Raw genomic sequence first — 22197 nt, forward strand, 5'->3', positions numbered from 1 at the left:
GATGAAAATATAAATTAAATATGTGAATAAAATAAAAGGTAAGTTGAATATATAGATGAGAATTAACAAAAAAGCATAAGTCATGATCAAAACTAAAAATGTGACAAATTTGATGAGTGGAATTAAAAAGAAAATCAGCTTATTAAAAAGGATTCAATAGCAATTCAAGAAAGGCAGTTAGTGTTTGAGCATTCTGAGAGTCGTCTCTTTGAAGCTTAAGTGTTTAATTTCATGTTTTTAACGAAATAATTCTATCAATCTTATAAAAATAAATAAAAATGGAAGAATAAAACCGATGTTATTCATGTACTAAATGCACTTGAAAATGTTGGATAAATAAAATCCAGTCTTAAAATAAATTAAGGCAAATATACAATGGCTTAACTGGTTGAATTTAGCTCTACATAATTATTTAAAAAAATAATTTTGTTGGTAAACCTAAATCCCAATCTGTCTCATTCACCATGTAATTAATTTAATGAATATTTGATCTTCTAATTGAGATGGAACCTCTCGACTTTGATCTTGATCCTGCTACAAACAAGGAGTAAGAATTATGTAAATAAATAAAATAAAATGATATGAAATATCCATTATGGTATTACAAGTGACTATATTTTCTTCAAATATGAAGATAAAGACATTTTGATAAGGCTAAATTATTAATAATAATTTAATATTTATTCAATCCATTAAATGTAAACCCGCATATTATTTATTTTTAAATTAACTTATTTATTGGGTATAATTGCTGGAAATAAACGTATATATTATTTATTTATTCTTAATTGCTTGATATACAAAATAAACATTATGTGAGTTTTAGCATATTAAACAAATGATGAGTTTTATTCTAGCCCAAGATTTAGTAATAGCAAACTTTATCTTTAGAGTACCCACAACCATTAACTATTTGGGTGGTTATTAAGAGAGAGAAAATGAAAATATTAATAAAATATTGAGGAGAGAGAAATTATTGGGGTATCAATTGAATAACCAGGTTATTCAAATAATCGATTATGTATATAGTCATGCAAATTTTTTTTTCCTTTTTGGTTGACATGGGTGGCTAAGATTTTGACACCTAATACAAATATCAATGGTTGAGATTTGCTCTGAATTTATAACCGTTGTAATTTTTTGTAACGGCCATAATTTTTAAAATACAATTCTAAAAAAAAAAATACACGAACGGCTCTATTTTATTTTTCTCTATAAAATGAGCCCAATATTGAAGTATTTTGAAACAACTTTTTTTTAAGTGAAAATTACTCTTCTTATTAGCAAATTGTGTTAAGATGAACATTCCAAAATCTAACAGAAAAAAAAAATCCACAAAATCTCATAACTCATCACAGCCCCAAAATAATCCAAATCTTCAACCTTACTATTCTAATCTTCCAATTGATCTCAACTCAGATTTAGATACAAATTTTCAAAAATTTTCGAATTACGATTCACAAAATCTCAATTTCTCAAATCCAAGTACTTTCACTCTGTTTCCTTTTCAACCACCACAAAATCCTAATTATTCAAATTCTCCAAATATTATCCCATCTTTTGAAAATATTCAAATCTCTCAAATTAATTCAACATTTCCCATGTCTCAACATTTTTCTATGTCACAAGGTGATGGTGCATTTCCGAGTTTCGATTGTTCATACACATCAAACGCATCAGATGACGAAAATGAACCAGAAGTCTTCATTATGCTCTAAAACCTTTCAAGACAAGCATGTTTGGGACAAGATGCTACAGGAAAGACAAGATGCTACAGGAAGATTTGGTGCCTCTGCATTACAAAAATGCACCGCAGCTATGAGACTAATAGCTTATGGCACCTCCGCTGATTCTGTGGATGACTACATTCGAATTAGTGCATCTCTTGCAAGAGATTCACCTCAGCATTTTGTGGAAGGAATAGTCTCTTACTTTAGTGATGAATACCTTCGAAAGCCCAATGAAGAAGATCTAGTAAGACTACTAAGGATTGGTGAACGTCGTGGATTTCCTGGCATGTTAGGTTCTATTGATTGTATGCATTGGAGGTGGAAAAACTGTCCACTTCGATTAAAAGGTATGTTTTCTGGAAGACCAGGTAAACCCACATTAATCTTGGAAGCTGTGGCATCATATGATCTTTGGATCTGGCATGCCTTTTTTGGGACACCAGGTAGTCGTAATGATATTAATGTTCTTGATAGATCCCCATTGTTTAATGATGTTTTTGAAGGTTGTGCACCCTCTATTAACTATGTTGTGAATGGTCGCACATACAATATGGGATATTATCTCACTGATGGTATATATCCTACATGGGCGGCATTCATTCCTACAATATCACTACCACAAAATGAAAAAGAAGGTCTATTTGCCAAAGTACAAGAAGCTAAACGAAAGGAGCGTGCTTTTGGAGTATTACAAGATCGTTTTGCAATAATACGGAATCCAGCGCTAGCTCGTGACGCATCAATGTTAGGAATAATAATGATAGCGTGTATTATTATGCACAATATGATTGTTGAGGATGAAAGAGATACATATAAAACGTATTACGATCCAAATGAATATGATCAAGCTACAAATGCGTCTTCAAGTAATGAAAATAATGAAGAGCCTTTTCAGTTCCAAAATAGCAACAACCAAATTGCAAGTTTGGAAACTTACATGTCTAATAGAGCACGTGTTCGTGATGAAGCTATGCATAAAGCATTGAAGAAAGACTTAGTTGAACATATGTGGCTCAAATTCGGTGTTCAAAGTAGGGACAATAATATGCATTAATGGATGTGTAATCGCAATATTATATCATTGTGTTTGTACTTGTTCGCGGTTCATTATTATCTTTCAAAGACTTTTGTCATTTGATAGAATATATATGTATGATTTTTATTATTGTGGAATGTAGTAGGGTTACAATTATTGTTTGTGTCTTAATTAACGACTAATTACGTACTAATTAATATCAAAATTGCATTATTTTTAAAATTTTGAGATTTTATCTAATTAATGTATGCTAATAAATAATTATTAATTTTGAATGATTATTACCAAATGCATTATTTAATAATAATAATAGAATTTAAGTAATAAATTGTGTGGTGGGGTTGGGTAAAAGTAGGAGAGAGAAAATGTATAACCAAAATATTATGGTTAACTATTGGCATACATTGGTTATTAAATGGTTATAAGAGTGGTTATAAGTGAGGTGGAAAATGGATAAAATATTAAAATAATCAATAACCAAGATGGGGTTGGACAACCATTGTGTATGCTCTTAGGAAGAAATAGGAGCGGAGGACGCACTACACAAATTGACTACGTTTTAGTGGGCAAGAAAGATCGACCCTCATGCTTAGATCGTAAGGTGGTGTGGAGAACAAAGATGCCAATTCATCGTCTATTAGTGTGAGCCATAAGATTGAAGAAAAGAGTAGTCGAGAAGGTGTTGAAGTTAGGCTAAGGATATTGCGTGGCAAACTTAAAAGGGAAGCGATCGTCACATTGCCATAAAAAACATGCTCAGTGGGGGTATGCGATGCGCTCCAATGTTGCAAATCAAATGTAGGAAACTATGGGGGTTGAAGAGGGAAAAGGTGGAACCCCGATGAACTAAGGCGACACGAGTATTGGTCAGGTAGTGAGATAACTACGAATGAAGCAAGAAAACCAACAAAAATATAGGAAAAGCTAAAGCTGTCAGACTTCGTAACATCCCTATTAAAGTGTGGATGTGTTTAGGAGAACAAGGCAATCAATAGTTGAATAATCTTTTGAATGTTATTAAGGACACATAAGATGCTTAAAGAATAGAGGGACAGCACACTTATCCCATTTTACAGAAATAAAAGTGATGCTCAAGTATGTGAGAATTACATAGGGACTAAACTTTGTAACTACATAATGAAGTTGTGGGAAGAGTCATAAAGAGGAGGATCAGAAAAAAGATAGAGATTAGAGAAAATCAATTCAACTTTATTATGGGGAGATCACTATTAAAGTTATTCATATTTTGAGGAAACTAATGGAAAAGTATAGGGAATAAATGAAGGATTTGCATATGGTGTTTATCGATCTGGAAAACACTTACGATAGCATACCACATAACATCATCTAGGTTCATTGAGTCAATACGAGACTTGTATGATGAAGTCTCGCTTAACATTCAGATACTTGTTGGGCTCTTTCCCAGTAAAAGTAGGATGATATTCAAATTTATAAGAAATTGTACCGTGTTGCATGTTTTTTATGATAATATTGTGCTAGTAGAAGAATCTACCAAGGAGATTAATGTCAAATTAGAGGAGTGGTGGTGATTTCAGAAGGTAAAGGTTTAATATAAGCAGCACGAAAACTGAATATTTGAGATGCAATTTCAATGGGATAGAGCAAGTAAAGGACCGAGGTGACCATCAAAGAAGATGTTGTTGCATAAGCGACCAAGTGTAAGTATTTAGGGTCAGTTTTCCAGAGTAACAAAGGGATATGTGAAGATGTAACCCATCGAATACAAGAAGGATGGTTTAAGTGGAGAGCAGTTAAATAGCTACCGGAGTGTTATGTGATAAGTTCCCGATCAGACTAAAAGGAAAATTTCAATTTGAGTAGCAATAGACTCACATAGTTGAATGGTACGAAATTTTGGCCCATTAAGAAAATTCATGAGCAAAATATGGAAGTAGCAGATATGCAAATGTTTAGATGATGTACGGGCACACAAAGTTAGATAGAATTAGGAACCAAGAATTTAGAGAGAAACTGAGAGTTGCTCCATTGTCTGCGAAGATGTATGAAAATATATTGAGATGACTTGAGCATGTTCGAAGGAAGATTGCCGAGGATCCCATAAGGGTAGAAAATGACGTAATGAAGAGGAAGAAAAGTCGTGAAAGACCAAAGTGAGCATGGAAGGCACATATTAAAATTGACTCCTCATATCATGTTTGAGTACTCTTATGAGTACCTTAGATCATACCCTTTGAAAGAGCCTTTTAAATCTTAGATCTTTGTTTTTTTTCAGATTCTTTTATTGATTTTTTTCTAGCTTTTTTGAGAGCGCTTTACACCCAGCGTCTAGCTTTTGTTTGTCGCCTAGAGCCTAGGCACTTAGTACCGTTAACATTTAAGGGGTGCCTCGTCCTTTTAAAACTAAGGTGTAACTAAGGACATGTAACATGTTGTATCTACAAGTTTTAGAAAACAATGAACGAAAAACATGAATTTGAAGATTTCCTTCGGCTTCTTTTAGTTCATATATATATATATATATATATATTTATTGGGATAAACACTTTAGCAGTATTGTGGTATGGAGTAGTCATACCCTCTCCTATTTTATCAAATGTCTCATTTGATTTTACACATTTATCGATGTATAATTTCAATTTTTAATAACTCTAATTGTGCATGATCAAAATTTACATTGAAATTAAATAAATCAAAGAAAATCCCACTTGATTATGTTTTAACTTATAAATAGAGAATAAAATATTTGTGAATAGTGCCAAAAAATAAACAGGACATTTGCTTAGAATAGGAGGTATTAATATATGTCAATGACAGAAGAAACTTGTAATGAGAATTCTCGAGCTAACCTTTTCGACTCTTATCTCGACAACTTGCACTTCCACAACGGCATCGAAATGCCTTGATGGGATGATGTTCATCTTCAAAGTCAATCCCATAATCCTACATAAGAAAGAGTATAATCAAAATAAGTTTCTATTAGTAAAATTCAATTTCAACAATTAAGAATCAATTTCAAAAAATAAAAATTAGTTTTAATGAGTAAACATCAATTTGAATCAATAAAATCAATCAAAATCAATTTAACCACTAAAAATAAATTTTTAATGTTTCAATGAGTAAAATTCAGATGAATTAGACACCATCATAATTTCAATGATCACTTGCCCTCTTGTTATACTCAACCCATGAATATCACCAATGAAATAATGATCAATAAATCTCCATTACCATTCACCAAGAGCACTTTGTAGTTTGTATAAATATAGAGAACAATGTTAAGTTAGTAAAAAAAAAAAAAAAGTTAGTAAAATAAAAATTAGGCTTAGTGAGGAAGTTCAAGATGGTGAAGGGAGAAGTTCAAGATTGAAGAAGGAAAGTTCAATTTGTTGTGCATCTAACGATAAAAGTTCAAGATATTCTTATTATTATTAACGAAAAATTATTTTGGTTGGGCTTAACTTTGCCTCTTTCTACATTACTAACTAAAATTTGCAAATGCTCTTGTTGGGTTGAACTTTAGAGGATTTTTTTAAGGGAAATTTCATGTTATAACCCCGTGATTTTGGGTTTTTTACATGGTAACCAAAACTTTTAAAAAAATTTACACGGTAATTTTGAGGTTTACCACATTGTTCCACCGTGACCTTTTTGCTCATAAAACGTTAGCAAATGTTAATTTCGAAGCTTTAAGGTTGTTGTACGCCTATTTATTCGACTCACTTTTTTAAATTCCATCAGTTTCAACCTTTTCCCCAAAAACATAAACCCTAACTCTACTGTCTTTATCCAAATCTTGAGTTAGAGTTTATGTTTTAGGAAAAAGGTTGAAATTGATGGAATTTAAAATGGTGAGTCGCATAAATAGGCGTACAACAACCTTAAAGTTTGAAAATTAATGTAAGCTAACATTTTAAGTGCAAAAAGGTAACAGTGGAACAATTTGGTAAACCTCAGGGTTAACGCGTGGATTTTTTAAAGTGTTTTAGTTACCACGTAAAAAACCCAAAACCTCTGAGTTAACACGTAGAATTTCCCTTTTTTTATTGGGTGATTTACCTATTGTAACTGTTGTCAAAAACAATCTCAAAATTACTTGATTTACGAAATTATAGTTACAATCTTTATTTTTTGCAAATTTCAGCGGCTTTGATTAGAGATGACATGCTAATTACCTTTGATAGCCCTAGGTACATTTGACAAAACGAACTCTTTAATTACCAACCATTTTTGAAATTTAATTAAGATTTTATATTTAATTAATTGTTTTATTTTGAATTCTTTTTAAAAAAATCTAAAGTAATTGTTTGAAAATTTGATTGAAATGAGTACTTATTCTTCAATTTTCGACTTATATTTTGAAGAGCAAGTAAATATAAGATTTTTTTTGAAAAAAGACTATGGAAAATATATTTAAAATAATTTAACTTTTTCACTCATTTTCCTACAATAATCTTACCAAAATTAACATTAAATAATCCCAATCTTGAGATATTAGGACAAAATTTGCTTTAAAAAATGTACAAAAAGTAAATAAAAAAAAAAGGAATTTTTTCAAATCTTTGCACCTGTACACATCCCGATTTCTAATCTTACTTCACTAGGATAATTCATGCGTACCCAAATCTTGAATTGGTCATAGGCGTTGGGTAAAATTGAATCAAGTCACCCGTGAAGCGTACAAATTGCGCATACTTGGTTTGTTTGTGCAGTTACAGTAGTCAAAATATGATTCAATAGGAGTACAAGGAAAGACAACAGTTTTCAATTCAATTTTAGAAAAACAATAGAAAAGGACGAAGTAACTCACCCATGATAGCTCTTCAAAGGCTTTGACATCTCGTGCAGTAAAAAAAGCAAGCTGCCAAACAACAAAATACAACAAATCTATGTAAAATGTGGTTGAATCAGAAATATCATTAACGTTTGTGAAAGTTGAGAAGTGTCATACGTGATAGTAATGATGATCTGCAGTCTCCACTTCAACAGGAATCTCAATCAAATTGGCATCATTACATCTGAACCAAAAATAAATAAAAATCCCCAAAAGTAAATAAATACAATGTAAAATTTGCTGTGTAGTTAAAGGCATGAGCAAATTGAGCAACTACTCAAGATTCCCAACTTAAAAGGGTTTTTGTTATATATATTATTGCACCTATCGGGGAAAAGATCCTAAAATTACAGTCTAACGAGGACGTTGTATTCCTAAGTAGGGGTGAGTGTCATACCCTGAATTGAGCTTTAAAAAGAATTGATAGACTACTCGTATCAATAAGGTGTATCTTCTTTTCATGGAAGCCTATTTGTTAAGAACTCCGCAGTTAAGTGTGCTTGGTGGGGAGCAATCTTAGGATGAGTGACCCCTGGGAAGTTTTCTTGGGTGCACACGAGTGTAACCAAAGTACGCTGAAAAGACTTGTGTTGGTTTGTAGAGTCAGTCTTTAGTCTTCATGGGTAGTCACTAGCGGTCCGACGGGCCAAGGTGTTACATTGGTGTCTTTGTTAAAGTATATTAGAAAGTTCATTGTTTTTCAAACTTTTTAAAAAAAAAATTTTAACCAAGTTATTGAATATATGAAAATGTGTGTTGTTTCATAGCTTCAAAATGCTTATGTTTAACTTTTTTATACATGTGCTTAGGTTAACTTCTGGCAATTTGTTGTTAGTTGTTGCCTGTTGATCAAGATATATGATAAAACTAGTTTTGGCTATTGGTTGTTTATTAGAAAAAAAACCTAACGCCAAGAGAAACTACACAATAGTGAAAAAAACCGAAAGTCATCTACAACAAATGCATCATATTCTTACTTAGAGGGTGAAGAGTATTACTTGTGATTCATAAAGCGCGCAACATTTCCATATGTCGTAGCATCCAAACACAGTGCAAAATCATCGTTCAAAATACTTTCCGAACCCCAGTCTGCATCAAGTTGAACTGGATATGTATGCCTCTCCTTGCCCCTACTTCCTCTATTCCTCTCATCTAATTCTGTGTTCGTTACAACCTCACCAACATACTCGCATATGAAGGCCCCCCTAGGCAAGTCCTCCAGGGTCCGCAAGCCCCATCCTTTCCCTTCCGTTGTCCTGAAAACCTGAAAGACAAAGTGTTTAAATAGGAGCAGGGATGCTAACCATTGTTAGTCAGTTGTATATTGGTGACAAGTTTGCTGTTTATGTTGCATTGAAGTTAACAAAAGCTTGCAACAGAAAAAAGAGTAAAGAACACTGAAAATGTGACAAAAAACATACGCAGACACTTCTTTGTGTGCATGCATTTTTTTGTTCTAAGTTGAGATTCATAGGCCATCATTTCAATATATCATACTAAAAGGATATTCTATACAATAGCAGCATACTTTAATGAAACGCCAGTGGTAGCAAATTTTTTAAGCAAATTTTTAAAAAAATTCCACATAATGCATTTAAAAAGCTACAGCAATATTAATAAGCTAAACATGTTTTAATTAGCCGTTAAATTGTGATATATCTTATTTGCCCTTGTATTCTTGCGTTAGTGCTATAGTAGATTTTATAATTAAGAATTGCTACCACTGGCGTTTCATAAAAATATATTGCTACCATATAGAAATGCCCTAAGATATTTCACAACATAACGGCCAATTAAACGTTTTTAGCTCATTAATGCTAGTATAGCTTTAAGCACAATATTACAATGTTGTTCTGGGAATTTTTTTTAAGATTTGCTACCACTGGCATTTCATAAAAGTATGTTGCTACCGTATAGAATATCCCTACTAAAAGGGAAACTATGAAGTAAAAGCTGGCAGCTGGTTGTTGGCTTAATAAAACAAAAATGCGATAACAGTCACGATCGCGGTAACGACACAGTGATGCCATAATGAAAGTTGTGTGGTTAACCTAACGCCAATATTAGCGCAAAGCATAAAATACCCCTTGTAACAGCCCAAACATTCTATTTTTAACACCTTTACAAAGCGGGAAATATCGTGGATTTTTTTCTTTGAAAACCTTTACGATGCAGCTGATACGAAGCGAAGCAGCCTTGTTATTGCACCATGATTAGCTTGTTCATTTGCCTTAATTGACCAATTGGTAGTATTGCTTTATTGAATAATCCAGGGGACCAGAAAAAACAAAATCTAAAGGATAAGCTAACCGTAGTACCTTTTGGTTACAGATTAAACATTAGAAATCGCAACAATTGTCTAATTCGAACAAAAAACTTATTCATTGAGTCTCACCTGCAAGTTGCGGGTAATCCCTCGCTGGACTACACGATTACCACATTGCATGCTGCAGCCACATTTACTCCAACATTCTTTAATGAATTTCCTGACAGAATGACCTGAGCATTTTGCAGGCTTGCTCTGATTCTTAATCCTCTCAATCGGACAATCTTGGCAATAGATGTACTGATTCTCCGAACAGCAAGCTGTTAAGAATTCTGACTTTAAAAGCCCATCATTTGTGTAGGCAAATTCACCATTTGTCACACGGGCACATGCGCAAGGCACTTGTGAAGACAAACAATCCCCTGAACAAACAGGACAACAATCCTCATCTGAAATCCGAGCCAATGAAATATTAACGATTGCCTTTTGGTAGATTATATTTCTTGGTATGTAGAAGAATTCAGGAAGTTTCATGTTTCCACGCTCATCTACTAATGAAATCTTGACATTCTCTTCACCTTTCGTAATATCATCAACATAAACTTGATTAGGATGACGCTTTAAACCATTTTGGAAAACCCATGAGGTTTCAGTATTTGGTGCCATTGATCCTTCTTGATTGATCACTTGAAGTGAAGTTGTACAAATGTCTACCAGCAGAGACTTCAATGAAAAAGGTGGCCCGACGATTGTACGTGATCTCAAAAACTCCTCTTCAACTAAATTTATAACTGCATCAATATCAGGTGTATGAGGAGTCACTTTTCCAAGTCTAAAGATACAACAGAGCTTCACCTCCCCTGAGGGTAGTGAAACAATATCAAATCTGTTTTCATAATCCACACATTGAGATAACTTCGAGCCCTCCATTAAATCTGACAGAACTTGAAGAAACAGTAGCAGTTTGTCAGCAAGAATATACGGCCTTTACAAAAATTACTCCTGGTTTGATTCAAGCAAGTGGAGAAAGGACAGGGTACCTGATGAACATCCTCTATAAGGAATTAAAAGAGAGCCAGATTCATCTATGGGGAACTTAGAGTATGATGAACTTGATCCTCTTTCAGATGTGAATTTCTCGGTAGAAGCAATCATAACAGAAGAAGGCTGGCCTTTCCCTTTTTGCATGGAAGACCAAAAGCCAGGTTCGTCTTGTGTATTTACTAAACTCGAATCTGAAGTATTTGGTCGTCCTATAGAGCAAGGAATTGAAGGAATTCCATCTTCTTTACAAATAGTTGACATTTCACCTTTACCTACAATGGATGATGCCTTATCCTCTTTTGGAACCTCGTGCAATTTTTTCTGTGGCTGTTCAGACACATCAAAATTCATCGGCTCTTTCCTCTTCACCCCATCTGTCTATTACAATGCGTTCATTCAAGACGTAAATCAGAAAATCGAAACAAAAATTATCCACTAAAGCAAACTAATTTAGCCAACAGAATAAAATTGAAAGAGAACCTTGTCTTCCGTTTCGTCCTTGTTGTCAAGTATAGCCTCTACAAGAACACGATAATTGTCAGCTTCGATGAATTCCCAATGCTTGTCATACAGTTTTAAAAGTTGCTTGAGTACAGGTTTCACTCTCCCAGGGGAAATACCCAAGGCCTTCATTGCATTAAAAGCGATACCAACTTTCGGATCCCCCATTTTTTTAACTAGTGTTTGATCAACCAGAAAACAGGCGTTAGGTTTCTTTGTCATCTATGCAACCATCATCATCATACCCAGTGTATTCCGGTCATAGGAAAACTATGATGAGGGTCTGAGGAGGAAAGGAAGACGGCAACTCAAACCCATAAAGGAGAGTGCTGTCAATTTGTCATCTATGCAACCATAAATTCAGATCTGCATTCGCAATTACTTATTCTTCCTTTAATACAAAGCTTCTCCATAAATCTCATCTAAATGTCAACAAGTATCATACTTCACTTAGACTCATGTGAAAACAGATGTGAGATGAGATACAAGTAGAAGGTCTTGGAACAAATGTTGACTCCAATCACGGTTTCATGTTAAAGGAATGTGAAATAAAGCAATGTCTTTAATCATTTGTCTAATTTAAAAGATCAAGGTCGCAGAGAACTAAAACTGAAGGAAGGCTAAAATTGTTTAGAATGGGCAATCAAGCAGTAACACATAAAGCACAACATGGAGGGTGAGCTTGATCTTTCAGCATTGTAGAAGTTAGTATCTTAAACGGCCAAGATCAAACAGGAAACTGACAAGATGCAATAACATATTGTGATTTAACATTAAAAGTTGGTAAATATTGGTCATCTACTACAGTCTACAAGTTGAAATTTACCTTTACTGAACAATAAACAAAATCATAACTTCATTGAATACCTTTTGCTCCCTGCCTCACGACATATTCATATACAAAAGTTTGTTTTCAAATGGAAAATGGATGGCAATGGCAAAGATTCCTATCAAGACCAGACTACAAATGCTAGCATTTGTTTAAATTTAGTGGGCACAGCAGCAAAAGTTAACATTCTATAATGGGCACTTAACTGCAGCAGAAGCTAAAATTCCTTATATGGGTACTCAAATATAGAAGAGGTTAGCATCATTCTTTAGAATGGAATATTGATACTCAATTACACCATCTAAGAGTTATATCAAACGAATAGCGAAGTATCAAAATTTAAATACATGAAACCAAGAATTTTCATCCAGACATGCCCCACATTCCAAGCATCTTGAGCAGACCTATGAGGATAGGACAGTTGTTTCTATGTTTCTTCAAAGAATACAAGCTGATCGAGAGGAGTAAACAAGAGAAAGGGTAGAAAAATGACTAGAACAAAGCTCAATTATATAGGCAAAACAACAATTTCATATAGAAGAGAAACAACAAGATTTAAATGCATCAATGCCACTAAATGGCTCCCAACTAGACTACTATCTTGGTGAAGACTTTGGAGAGTTGGATGTATAAAACCATACCATTGTAAAAGTAGAGGTTGTTTTCGATTTGGCATTTGAAATATGAGAACAAAAATAAATTTATACAACATTGTCACTATATATGCAACTCCAACAACTTCTTAAATACCATATTTTGGATCATTAAAGTTTGACATCTAATATCAAAGGGTTCTGAAATGCAACATGAGTCACACTACAAGAACATCATAGAAAAATAAGATAACCTAGCATCTTTTCCAGAGCTTCTCTTTAGAAGACAGGGTATAAATAATTTGTTTAGTCAAACATTAAAAGATCATTTGATACTCGTTCATAAATGAAGGTAATGAGAATTAAATTTTAGCATTAATTTGCAAGAAAGAGCCACATTTCAAGGTTCATGGTTATTCTTGTTCAAATCCAAACATTTAAGATTTTGTTTTTTATAAATCTTGGCGCGTTGTTTCAGGTGTTGTTGTAAGACTAAAACTGAAAGATAATGGGATTGAATCTTGGAAATCCATGGTAATGTTTGCCTATATTACACCTTTAAGTTGCAACCCATCTTCGAACTCTCGCTTTGCAAGAAAGCTTAGTGCATTGTGTTTCCATTTTATCCAAAATTTAATTCACAACCATATCCATGACCACTAGAATGAGTGACATAATGATTGTACATACTTTCATGTAACCAAGTCATAAATTCAATCAACATAAGGGACGAGTTAAGAGATGGAAATTGGCGGGGTTGGTGCACTGATCAGCCCCATAAACATTCCAACCTAAAAATTTTTAAGTCCAACACTCCTACTTACTCATCACCATTACAGGTAAAAATCATATACTCATACAGTCATACCTACCCTCCTAGGTATATTTCTAAATGTTAAGGTTGTAATTCAACTAAAAGTTTAAGCTGATGGTTAAAGCCAAAGATGAGTTATATACTCTATCACGTGTCTTAATACAAGAGTCATTTGGGTTAGAAGTTTTGATGTTGCACACCCTTACTCCTCATACATTGCGTTAAATATCTCACTTGAAATAACGGTGGATGAGATTCAAACCATTTATTTTCTGTTACATCATCATGTTGCCTTTTGATATCATGTCAAGAGACCAATTTAACCATAAATTATAGACTTTATCACCTACTTAATAAAAGCTTAAACTGGTGGTTGAAGCCCAATGTATATTTACATACTCTATCAGTCTATCGTTGCACTCATTCTCATACAAATTAGGAATCTCCACTTCAATCATATATGCCTCATACTTGGCCTATATCCTCCTATTCTTCATCAAGAAGTAGACCACCACAACAAAATTAAGATTTTTGAAAGTCAATAAGGAATGTTTAGGAAATCTATCAACATACACGAAATAAATGTAATGTTCTTAAATATTCAAGAAACTCACTTTTCTTAATGAAAAAAGTTGAGACGTATAATGTTGATGAGGAGGAATTGGAACGTAATTTACCATCTCTTACAAATCGCACTACCTATTAGGGGAGGTCAAACAAAACCTGACCCGCTTTACTCGACCTGCTTGACCTGCTGTCCCGCCGCCTAAATTGCAAGTCATATTATTATAAACTCTATGTTATGGTTTGGGTTATAAGCCACAAAATGAATTAAGTCAGGTACTCGTCAAAGAAAAGCTTAACAAAAATTCTATTGCTGCTTGTACCACCCAATTAGTACTCCTCACCTCAGTCCTTCATTCCTAATGCTGCTATCCAAATAGTACCCGCTAGCCCGTGATTGTCAAAAATTCTACCCTGATTTCATAGCCCCCAACCAAGTGATACTTTTTTAAAAAAAATTAGTTGATAGTTAATATTTAATATACCACAAATTATCATATTTTCCCATAAAAATTTCCGCTACATTAAAAATCTCCTTCCAAATGAACAACCCTACTACCTATTGACCTATTGACTAGGTATCCGGTGTTCTGACCTATTGACCTATCTACCAGGTACTCGGTTTTTCAGGTAGCCAAATAGCTAGTTACTCGATATGAACAACCCTACTACCTACCAAAATCATATTCATATCCCCACTACGTAGATATCACGTAGTTACATAGGAACTTTCTCCTTCCAAATGAAGTGACCTTTTAATACATATGGGTAGATGAACTAAAAAGTGGGTTAATTTAGCATATAAGAGTCCACTATAAGGCAGCTAACAACCGATGTTTTATAGCATAAATCTCTCCTCAGTTATCCAACACTTTGATTTTGCTCCTACAGTATTTTGGGTTTGAATCCTTATCAATAGAAGAAGGGCACAAACAAAGAGGACGAAGAAGCACTATTTAAAAAACACCAAAGCCCACAAAAAAAGTCAGGAGAGCCACCCAAAATCAACAATCAGAAATTCAATTCAACTAGGTAATAGTAATTTAGTCTAAAGAAAGTGACATCAAAAACTATATACAAGAATATGCCAAACCTTAATCCCAACAACCGGAGTTGGTTACGACATATGTCTTAAACCCATTTCTACCATATACTTATTGCCTTGACCTCCAGGTCAATTTTGATCTCCCACAACCTCTTTTGCAACACGACACAAACCCAAAATGATAACAGTGGGACCCATCCAGGAGCTCTGAATCCAGGTCCCTGTATCCAACAAAATACAAGTACTATAATTATTTCAACAATTATCTCCTGTAAATTTACATCCAAACAAGTGCTTCCCACCGATCCTGAATTGTATTTTACACCATAAAACAAACTTGAAGTGGGTGACTTAGAGTCGGTTTCAATCACATTCAAATATTAATAAATTTGGTCTTAAACACAAAAAAGGACCACTTTGATCAAAATTAGAGCTGTCCAAAATTAACCAAAACCGAGTATACCCAATCCAACCCGAACAAATCGTATTTAAAAATCAAAATTAAAGTGTCAAGACATACACTCAAAATTCGAAATTAACATGATCAGAGATATTATGCTTGAAACCCCAAATACCAGGATGGACACCTCTAATCAAAACTCATGCCCATATGATTAAATATACATTCCTTGAAATATTTTGTTGCCAAAACACAATCCACATTATAGTCACAATATAAAAATGAGCATTAGACTGGCACATTGCATGCAAAATTAACAAAACAAATTACCGAAACTGGAGGGACAAATTTCCACTAACAGTAGCAAGGATCAAACAAGGTTGCTGAACAGCCAACAATTGAGGAATTGTTAGGTTTTTCCTGATAAATTGTGATAATCATAAAATTTGTAAGACTGTTAATTCTGGTCTGTGAAACTGGTTGATGGAGAATTCAAATTATTCTAATACACTACAGGTTAAAAAGGTAAACATTTGCGCGAAAATCGGTACTAACACTTTTTGGCCAAACAAAAAGAATCAATAGTAACTTAAGTGCATAGGGATTTGAGAATAGAACTAACCACCAAACAAGTGTTGAGAACAAAAAATTTGTAAGAGGTTAGGGTTTCCACTCTTCAAATTGAGTGATAGGACTCAAAATATGGTTTCAACTTGTTTATATACTTGCTAGAGTCCGTCTCTCAAAAAGATAATCTTAAATTAAAAAGTCTATATTTTTATTTATTTTTTAATTTGTATTAATTGGGCTATCTAACCCATATATCGAATGCATCTCTTGAAGAGATCGTCCATGACAACAATTTGTGTATACTCTTTGATTTGATTATTCATTTGGAATTGGGCATATAATAATAATATAACTCCTCTTGTAGGAGTACTAGTAGACCTTCTTATCATGAAACACGCTTAAAAAGGGTCAATTTAAAAAATGGTTTGTTAAGATTTATTAATTTCTTAAAAGTGTTAATGAATTTTTCTTTTACGAACTCATTCAAGTAGCCCAAAATTAAACTTATACTGTAGTTAATTAAATAAAACTTTTTTATCATTAAGTTTTAAAAAATTAGAAGTTGCTTCAGCGTATATTAAGTCGTCTCATGGTGAGACAATCTTAATAAAAAACTTGTCTTTATTTTTTTATTTTATTTAAAATAATTATAATTTGGACTAGACCAATATAGGTCGTCTCACTGTAAGAAATTCTTAGAAAAAATTTGCGTCTAAATACATAAACCAAAATAAGTTAGTTGGAATAAAATGGTCTTACAAATCTTCATTCAAGACGTCTCAATGTAAAACTGTCTAATCGGTTTGATTTAATATAAATTTTTTAAAAAAAAATTGAAAACAAATTGTCTAGTAAGACCGCCTGGCCCAATAATATATTTTAAAAATAAAAAAACTTCAAATTATAAAAAAAATCATTTTCATCTAAAAGACATCCCTTTCAAAATTTAATAATTGTTCAATTCAAAAAAAAAAAGTATTCAAATTTTTGTTTAGGACCATTCCATTAATAGAACGAGTTTAAGCTATATATGACTGGTTTTAATATACACTAAAATTTGTATGCGACCGCCTTACGCGTGTGACCAAAAAGATTTTATACTTATCAAATTCAAGCCTTAAAACACTCATTTTAAGACTTAAAAACACAAATCTAATACTTAAAACCCCCACTCCAAGCCTCAATTTTTCTTCTCAAAAAGTTTAATTTAATTTTTTAGCTATCGACTTCAACCCTAAAAATTCATATTCCACCACTTAAAATGTCAATTCTAAATCTTAAAACCCCTACTCCAACCCTTAATTTTATATTTTACTTACTTACTCTAACTGTAAATATATTCATTTCAAAACTTAGAATGTATATTCCAATAATTTAAAGTTCGTCAAATCCAAGGCTTAAAATGAGTATTTCAAGGTCCAAAATGTCTAATTCAAGCTTTAAAATAGGAACTTTAAAATTATGGTTTGGACATGTGAGTGGTCGCATATGCGCCAATCTCACAGAAGATTTGCTATTTAATATATATGTAATTGGTTTAAAGCATGTTATGGGGTCAAATAAATAAACCCGTAATTTATTTAGTCAAACCCTAAACCACCCAGCTCGGTCTAATAACTTCTTAAAATAACTACCCACTACTCACCATAACCTACCACTCACCCATCATACCCATGATTCTCACGTTAATTCACCATCCAACCTCCATTCTACCATTATAAATACATGTTGCGTACATCATTTTCACTAAGTTTATATATATTCCTACCATTACTCCACAAAAAGGACTGCCCTCCTACTTACAATCTATATTCTTGATCAACTATCCTTCAATTGATCTGAACTCATCCTATAATCTATTAATCTTGTTTTCATCCAATATAACACATTCATTAATTATCATATATTCGTTATTTTCGTTTTCCCGATCTGACTTGAGCGTCGGAGGGGTTTTCCGGGAAATCACCCCCGGACAAGGCTAACGTTGTATTGCAGGATTTGAGGTCTCATCAACGGAAGGATTATAAGCTCTTTCAGCATACTGATAGTTACCCTCGATTACACCTTATATCCAGGTATTCAAATGTCTTTTGCACTTCCTCATTTCATCACCGAACCAAAGCTAAATGCGATTAGTTTTTGTGGATGAAAGTTTACACTATATGTTTTATTTTATCTAAGTGTATATTCTTAAGGCATATGTGATCATTGTTAGAGTGTAAGTAATCATTATTACTATATAATTTTTCCACTAATAGATTATTATCCTTATTTAATTAAAGAAGCACGTAAAAGGCTAATAGTAAGCATTATGTGATTGATTTTAAGCTATATGTGATTTTAAACTATATGTATTAGTTTTAAGTTATACATGACGATGACAGATTTTTAGCTACAGTACATGGTTATAGTAGGCTGTCTGTCTCATATGCGACGTACGTGCTAATATTAAACCGACCGCCTGTAACACGGGCCGAAAAACGTATTCATTTTACTATTCCTCTCATTACGTTTTCAGTATCGCTTCAATACTCCTCCTAATTGCTTCAATCCCTCTCAATTTCTTCAATCTTCTCTAGTCTCATCTAAGTGCTGTCTACAATTAGACATTGAATTGTTCTTCGTGGTTCTGCATTTCGAATTTGAGTATCAACACTTTTCAGGTAATGTCCTCTTTATTTTTCTTCATCTTTATTGGATATATGTCGACTATTAATAGTTTTTATATAATGGAGATGGAGATTATTGCTATTTGAAATTAGGGTTCTATAATGTTAAATTAGGGTTTATTAGATTGTTTTGATGCCCAGTTTTTGATTTTCTATCGAATATCCTTTTTTTTTTTTCAAATTATTCTTGTCAAATTAGGATTTAAAATTGAGTGTTAATTTAGGTTTTACTTTTATGTCAAATATAAGTGGTTGTGTTATGTTAAATTAGGAGCTATTAGTATTTTTTTTTATTTTAAGATTATGATAATAATTTATGTTACACTGAAATTCTTAAAACTTAAGACTGACGAAGCAATATGATGTTGTAATTCTGGTTATAATTGTATTGAATTCAAAGTGCTCTTAGTCATCACTTTCAGGTTTGGGCCATTACAATGGTGTTGAAGTTGGTTTTCCTTTACGTTAAAATATAATACTCACTATTGTTTGTTTTAGAAGATATTGTCTCAATCAGTGTTACCAGGACAAATTTTTTTTTAAAATTTTATTTTTTTAAATTGTAAGCATGGCAACATAAAAACTATGATTATAAATTCTTAACTTGTGTAATAAAGTTTTAAACTACTTATTAGTTATCCCTTTAAGTGATTAATTTAAGTACTTTATAATCTTAAAGTAATGTCCAAATTAAAATTTTTATGCGTCATTATTTTAAGATGGTAAGTTTAAAAGTTTATAAGCAAGGTTGTTAGGATCAGTATTCTACATAGGGTCACTGAGGAGGTAGGATCAAAATTTATTAAAATTGAATCATAGAATCGTGTGATCCTACAAATATGCATTAATATGCTTTGAGTAACTGATTACAAGTATATATGTTCTTTTGGTAAGGTTTAAGGTGTAAACAAAAATTAATATTTTACTTCATCTATTAACTTTTGAAAAAATATACTTTTATAATTATTTTTAAACTACAAATTAAGAAAAACTTAAATTTTATAGTCGTTTTGATTTAATTGTTTAGATACATACATATATACACATAAATGAAATCTAGATTTTATGAAATTTTTTTACGATTAATACTAGGGGCGTTCAAAATCGGATATCGGATCGACTTGGATTCGGAAATCTGGATACCCCGTTTTTCGGATATTGAAAATCACTATCTAGTTTCGGTCCGAAAAAATCGGATACCCGGAATCCGAATATCTGGTTTAAGCCGGATCGGATATCCGATTTTCAACTTTTTATTTTTTTTAAATCTTTTTTTAAACAATTTTAAGTTTTTTTCGACATACCTATTTAAGCTCACTTCGCTTTCTTTCTTTAATCAACTTTATTTTAAACAATTTCAAAAATAAAGCTTATTTTTTAAACTTAGAATACAAATCATTTTGAAAATATGATTGAGTTTTCAAAAGTCTAAATAATTAACAATAAATTACTTATACAATTTAGTTATAACTGAGAATCGTTAATATTAGTAAATTTAACAACCAAAACAAAAAAAATTTATGAAAAAATATTTGTATATTTTAAAATTAAAAATAATACAGAAGTAGAAAACCGGATATCCGGTTTTCTCAATATATTGACCCGTATCCGATTTTTAAATCGGATACCTGGTTTGAATTATCCGGTTTTTAAAACCGGATACCGGATATTGCGGGTCGGATAATTCGGATCGGATATTTTTGAACACCCCTAATTGATACTATCTTTGTAGGATCAAATTGTTGGATCGAAGAATCGTGTTATGATCCTACCACCTAAATTCTTAAGCTTAGTAGCATCACTCGATTCTATCAACATTAAGATCCTACCTGCAATTCAGATCGACTATTTTTAAATCGTAGGATAGTAAAAATCGTAGATCTGGATCAGGATTTAATAAGCATGGTTATAAGGGATAACTTTAATAAGAATCTTTTAAATGTATGACTTTCTCTTCACTTTTTTGCTCGACATTGTAAATTGAGATATCTGAAATATGGTGATGTGTACATGGATCAGGTTGGTCTTAATTGTTCATTATAAAAATGTTTTTATTTGATTTACAGTGTTGATAAGCCATCGACACAAACTGCAATTCGCAGTTGTTTTATTTGATGGTATTGAGAAGATCAATCTCACACAATTGGAACTCAATGATTGATCCATCGAGCATGCTTTGGACCTACTTCTGGGCAGTCTTAGGAAGTGTCAGGATAAAATTCTTACACTAGCTGGCATCAGTGTGGCTATCCATGTCTATCTCGTTATTTCGTTATTGAAAGAGGACAATTGCGCCAGTGGGCAAGTTTATCCCTTGTAAGTTAGGTGGGCTGGGAACTTCACCCTCTTTGTTGGGATCCTGCAATTTTGGGTACGAAAGGCGTCTTCTCAAAAAACCTTATTTTTCGATTGTTTGGGACCCTAGTAGACATGTTGTTGCCTCAGCTCATGTTTTCTAGTTCTACTGCCGTCTGGGGACCTTTGCGTTGCTTTATCCCTAAGTTTTTTTTTCTTTATGAACGCAGTTAATTCGTTTCTCCTTATTTTGGAGTCAGGCAGGGTCAGACTCTAGGTCCCACCCTACACCAAATGATTATTGGTCATTTTGGTGAAAGCTTTTTAAGAGAAGTTTTGTCCAAGAGAGAATCACAGACCCTTCTTTTAGTGCCAAATTGATCTTGTTTAGGATTGGACATAAATAATTTGCGCCAAATTTTTTGTTAAGTTTAAGAGTTTTTTCTCAAGAGAGATTGTTGATTGAGAGACTTGTTTTTGCTATTTAGCCCTATTTAATAAGTGTTGTTCATTCTCAGTAAATGTAATTTAGACAGAAGCTTAGCTCAAAAGTAAGTTTCTCAGAATGTTAATACCTTGAGAGTGATGGCCGAAAGGGTATCTATATCTCATCTTTTAATTGAAGTTCAAAGGTCCTAATAGTATTAAAGAATATTTGATTTGGTCTATGGATGTTACCGTCATTAATTTTGAGGTGATTTTTCTTTTTTTTTTAGAGAGTTGGCTATAACCTTATATATGGTGGTTCTCGTTAGCTATGTAGAAAGCATTAAATATAAAGATAACATATGTCATTTTAAAGGAGACCTTTTCGTATTTTCACTATAAGTGCTTCTTTGTCCACATATTACACTGGATGAGGTACTATAGCTGCACTATTCTCCTACAAATCTCATTTAATGGTTCATCCTTTTGAAAGATTTAAGGACATCTACTTAATTTATCAGTGAGGGACCTAGATTCTTTTTTAGGGATTCAAATCCGTACACATAAATTGTTTTATTTTTAATAATGGTAGGGTAATGAGC

The 22197-nt window shown here is 32.8% G+C and overlaps 1 protein-coding gene across 6 annotated transcripts; it reads right to left on the bottom strand.

Annotated features, from left to right (window-relative positions):
- Positions 1-383: 383 nt before the first annotated feature.
- Positions 384-16309, bottom strand: LOC130797303 (histone-lysine N-methyltransferase SUVR4). 6 transcript variants are annotated; one of them, XM_057659858.1, is made up of 10 exons: positions 15966-16302; positions 15284-15456; positions 11370-11566; positions 10886-11267; positions 9975-10789; positions 8578-8843; positions 7697-7763; positions 7556-7606; positions 5595-5688; positions 384-531 (listed from the first exon to the last, which is right to left on the bottom strand). In XM_057659858.1, the coding sequence occupies exons 3-10, from the start codon at positions 11556-11558 to the stop codon at positions 476-478; spliced, it is 1920 nt and encodes a 639-aa protein (XP_057515841.1). In that variant the 5' UTR covers positions 11559-11566; positions 15284-15456; positions 15966-16302; the 3' UTR covers positions 384-475. The 6 variants fall into 6 exon arrangements, with proteins under 6 accessions (XP_057515841.1, XP_057515842.1, XP_057515844.1 ...); XM_057659859.1 differs by lacking the exon at positions 15284-15456 and having other exon boundaries at positions 15966-16309; XM_057659861.1 differs by lacking the exon at positions 15284-15456 and having other exon boundaries at positions 16258-16306.
- Positions 16310-22197: the final 5888 nt, after the last annotated feature.

This window comes from Amaranthus tricolor, chromosome 12 (genome assembly GCF_026212465.1).
Source record: "Amaranthus tricolor cultivar Red isolate AtriRed21 chromosome 12, ASM2621246v1, whole genome shotgun sequence".
Taxonomy (NCBI): domain Eukaryota; kingdom Viridiplantae; phylum Streptophyta; class Magnoliopsida; order Caryophyllales; family Amaranthaceae; genus Amaranthus; species Amaranthus tricolor.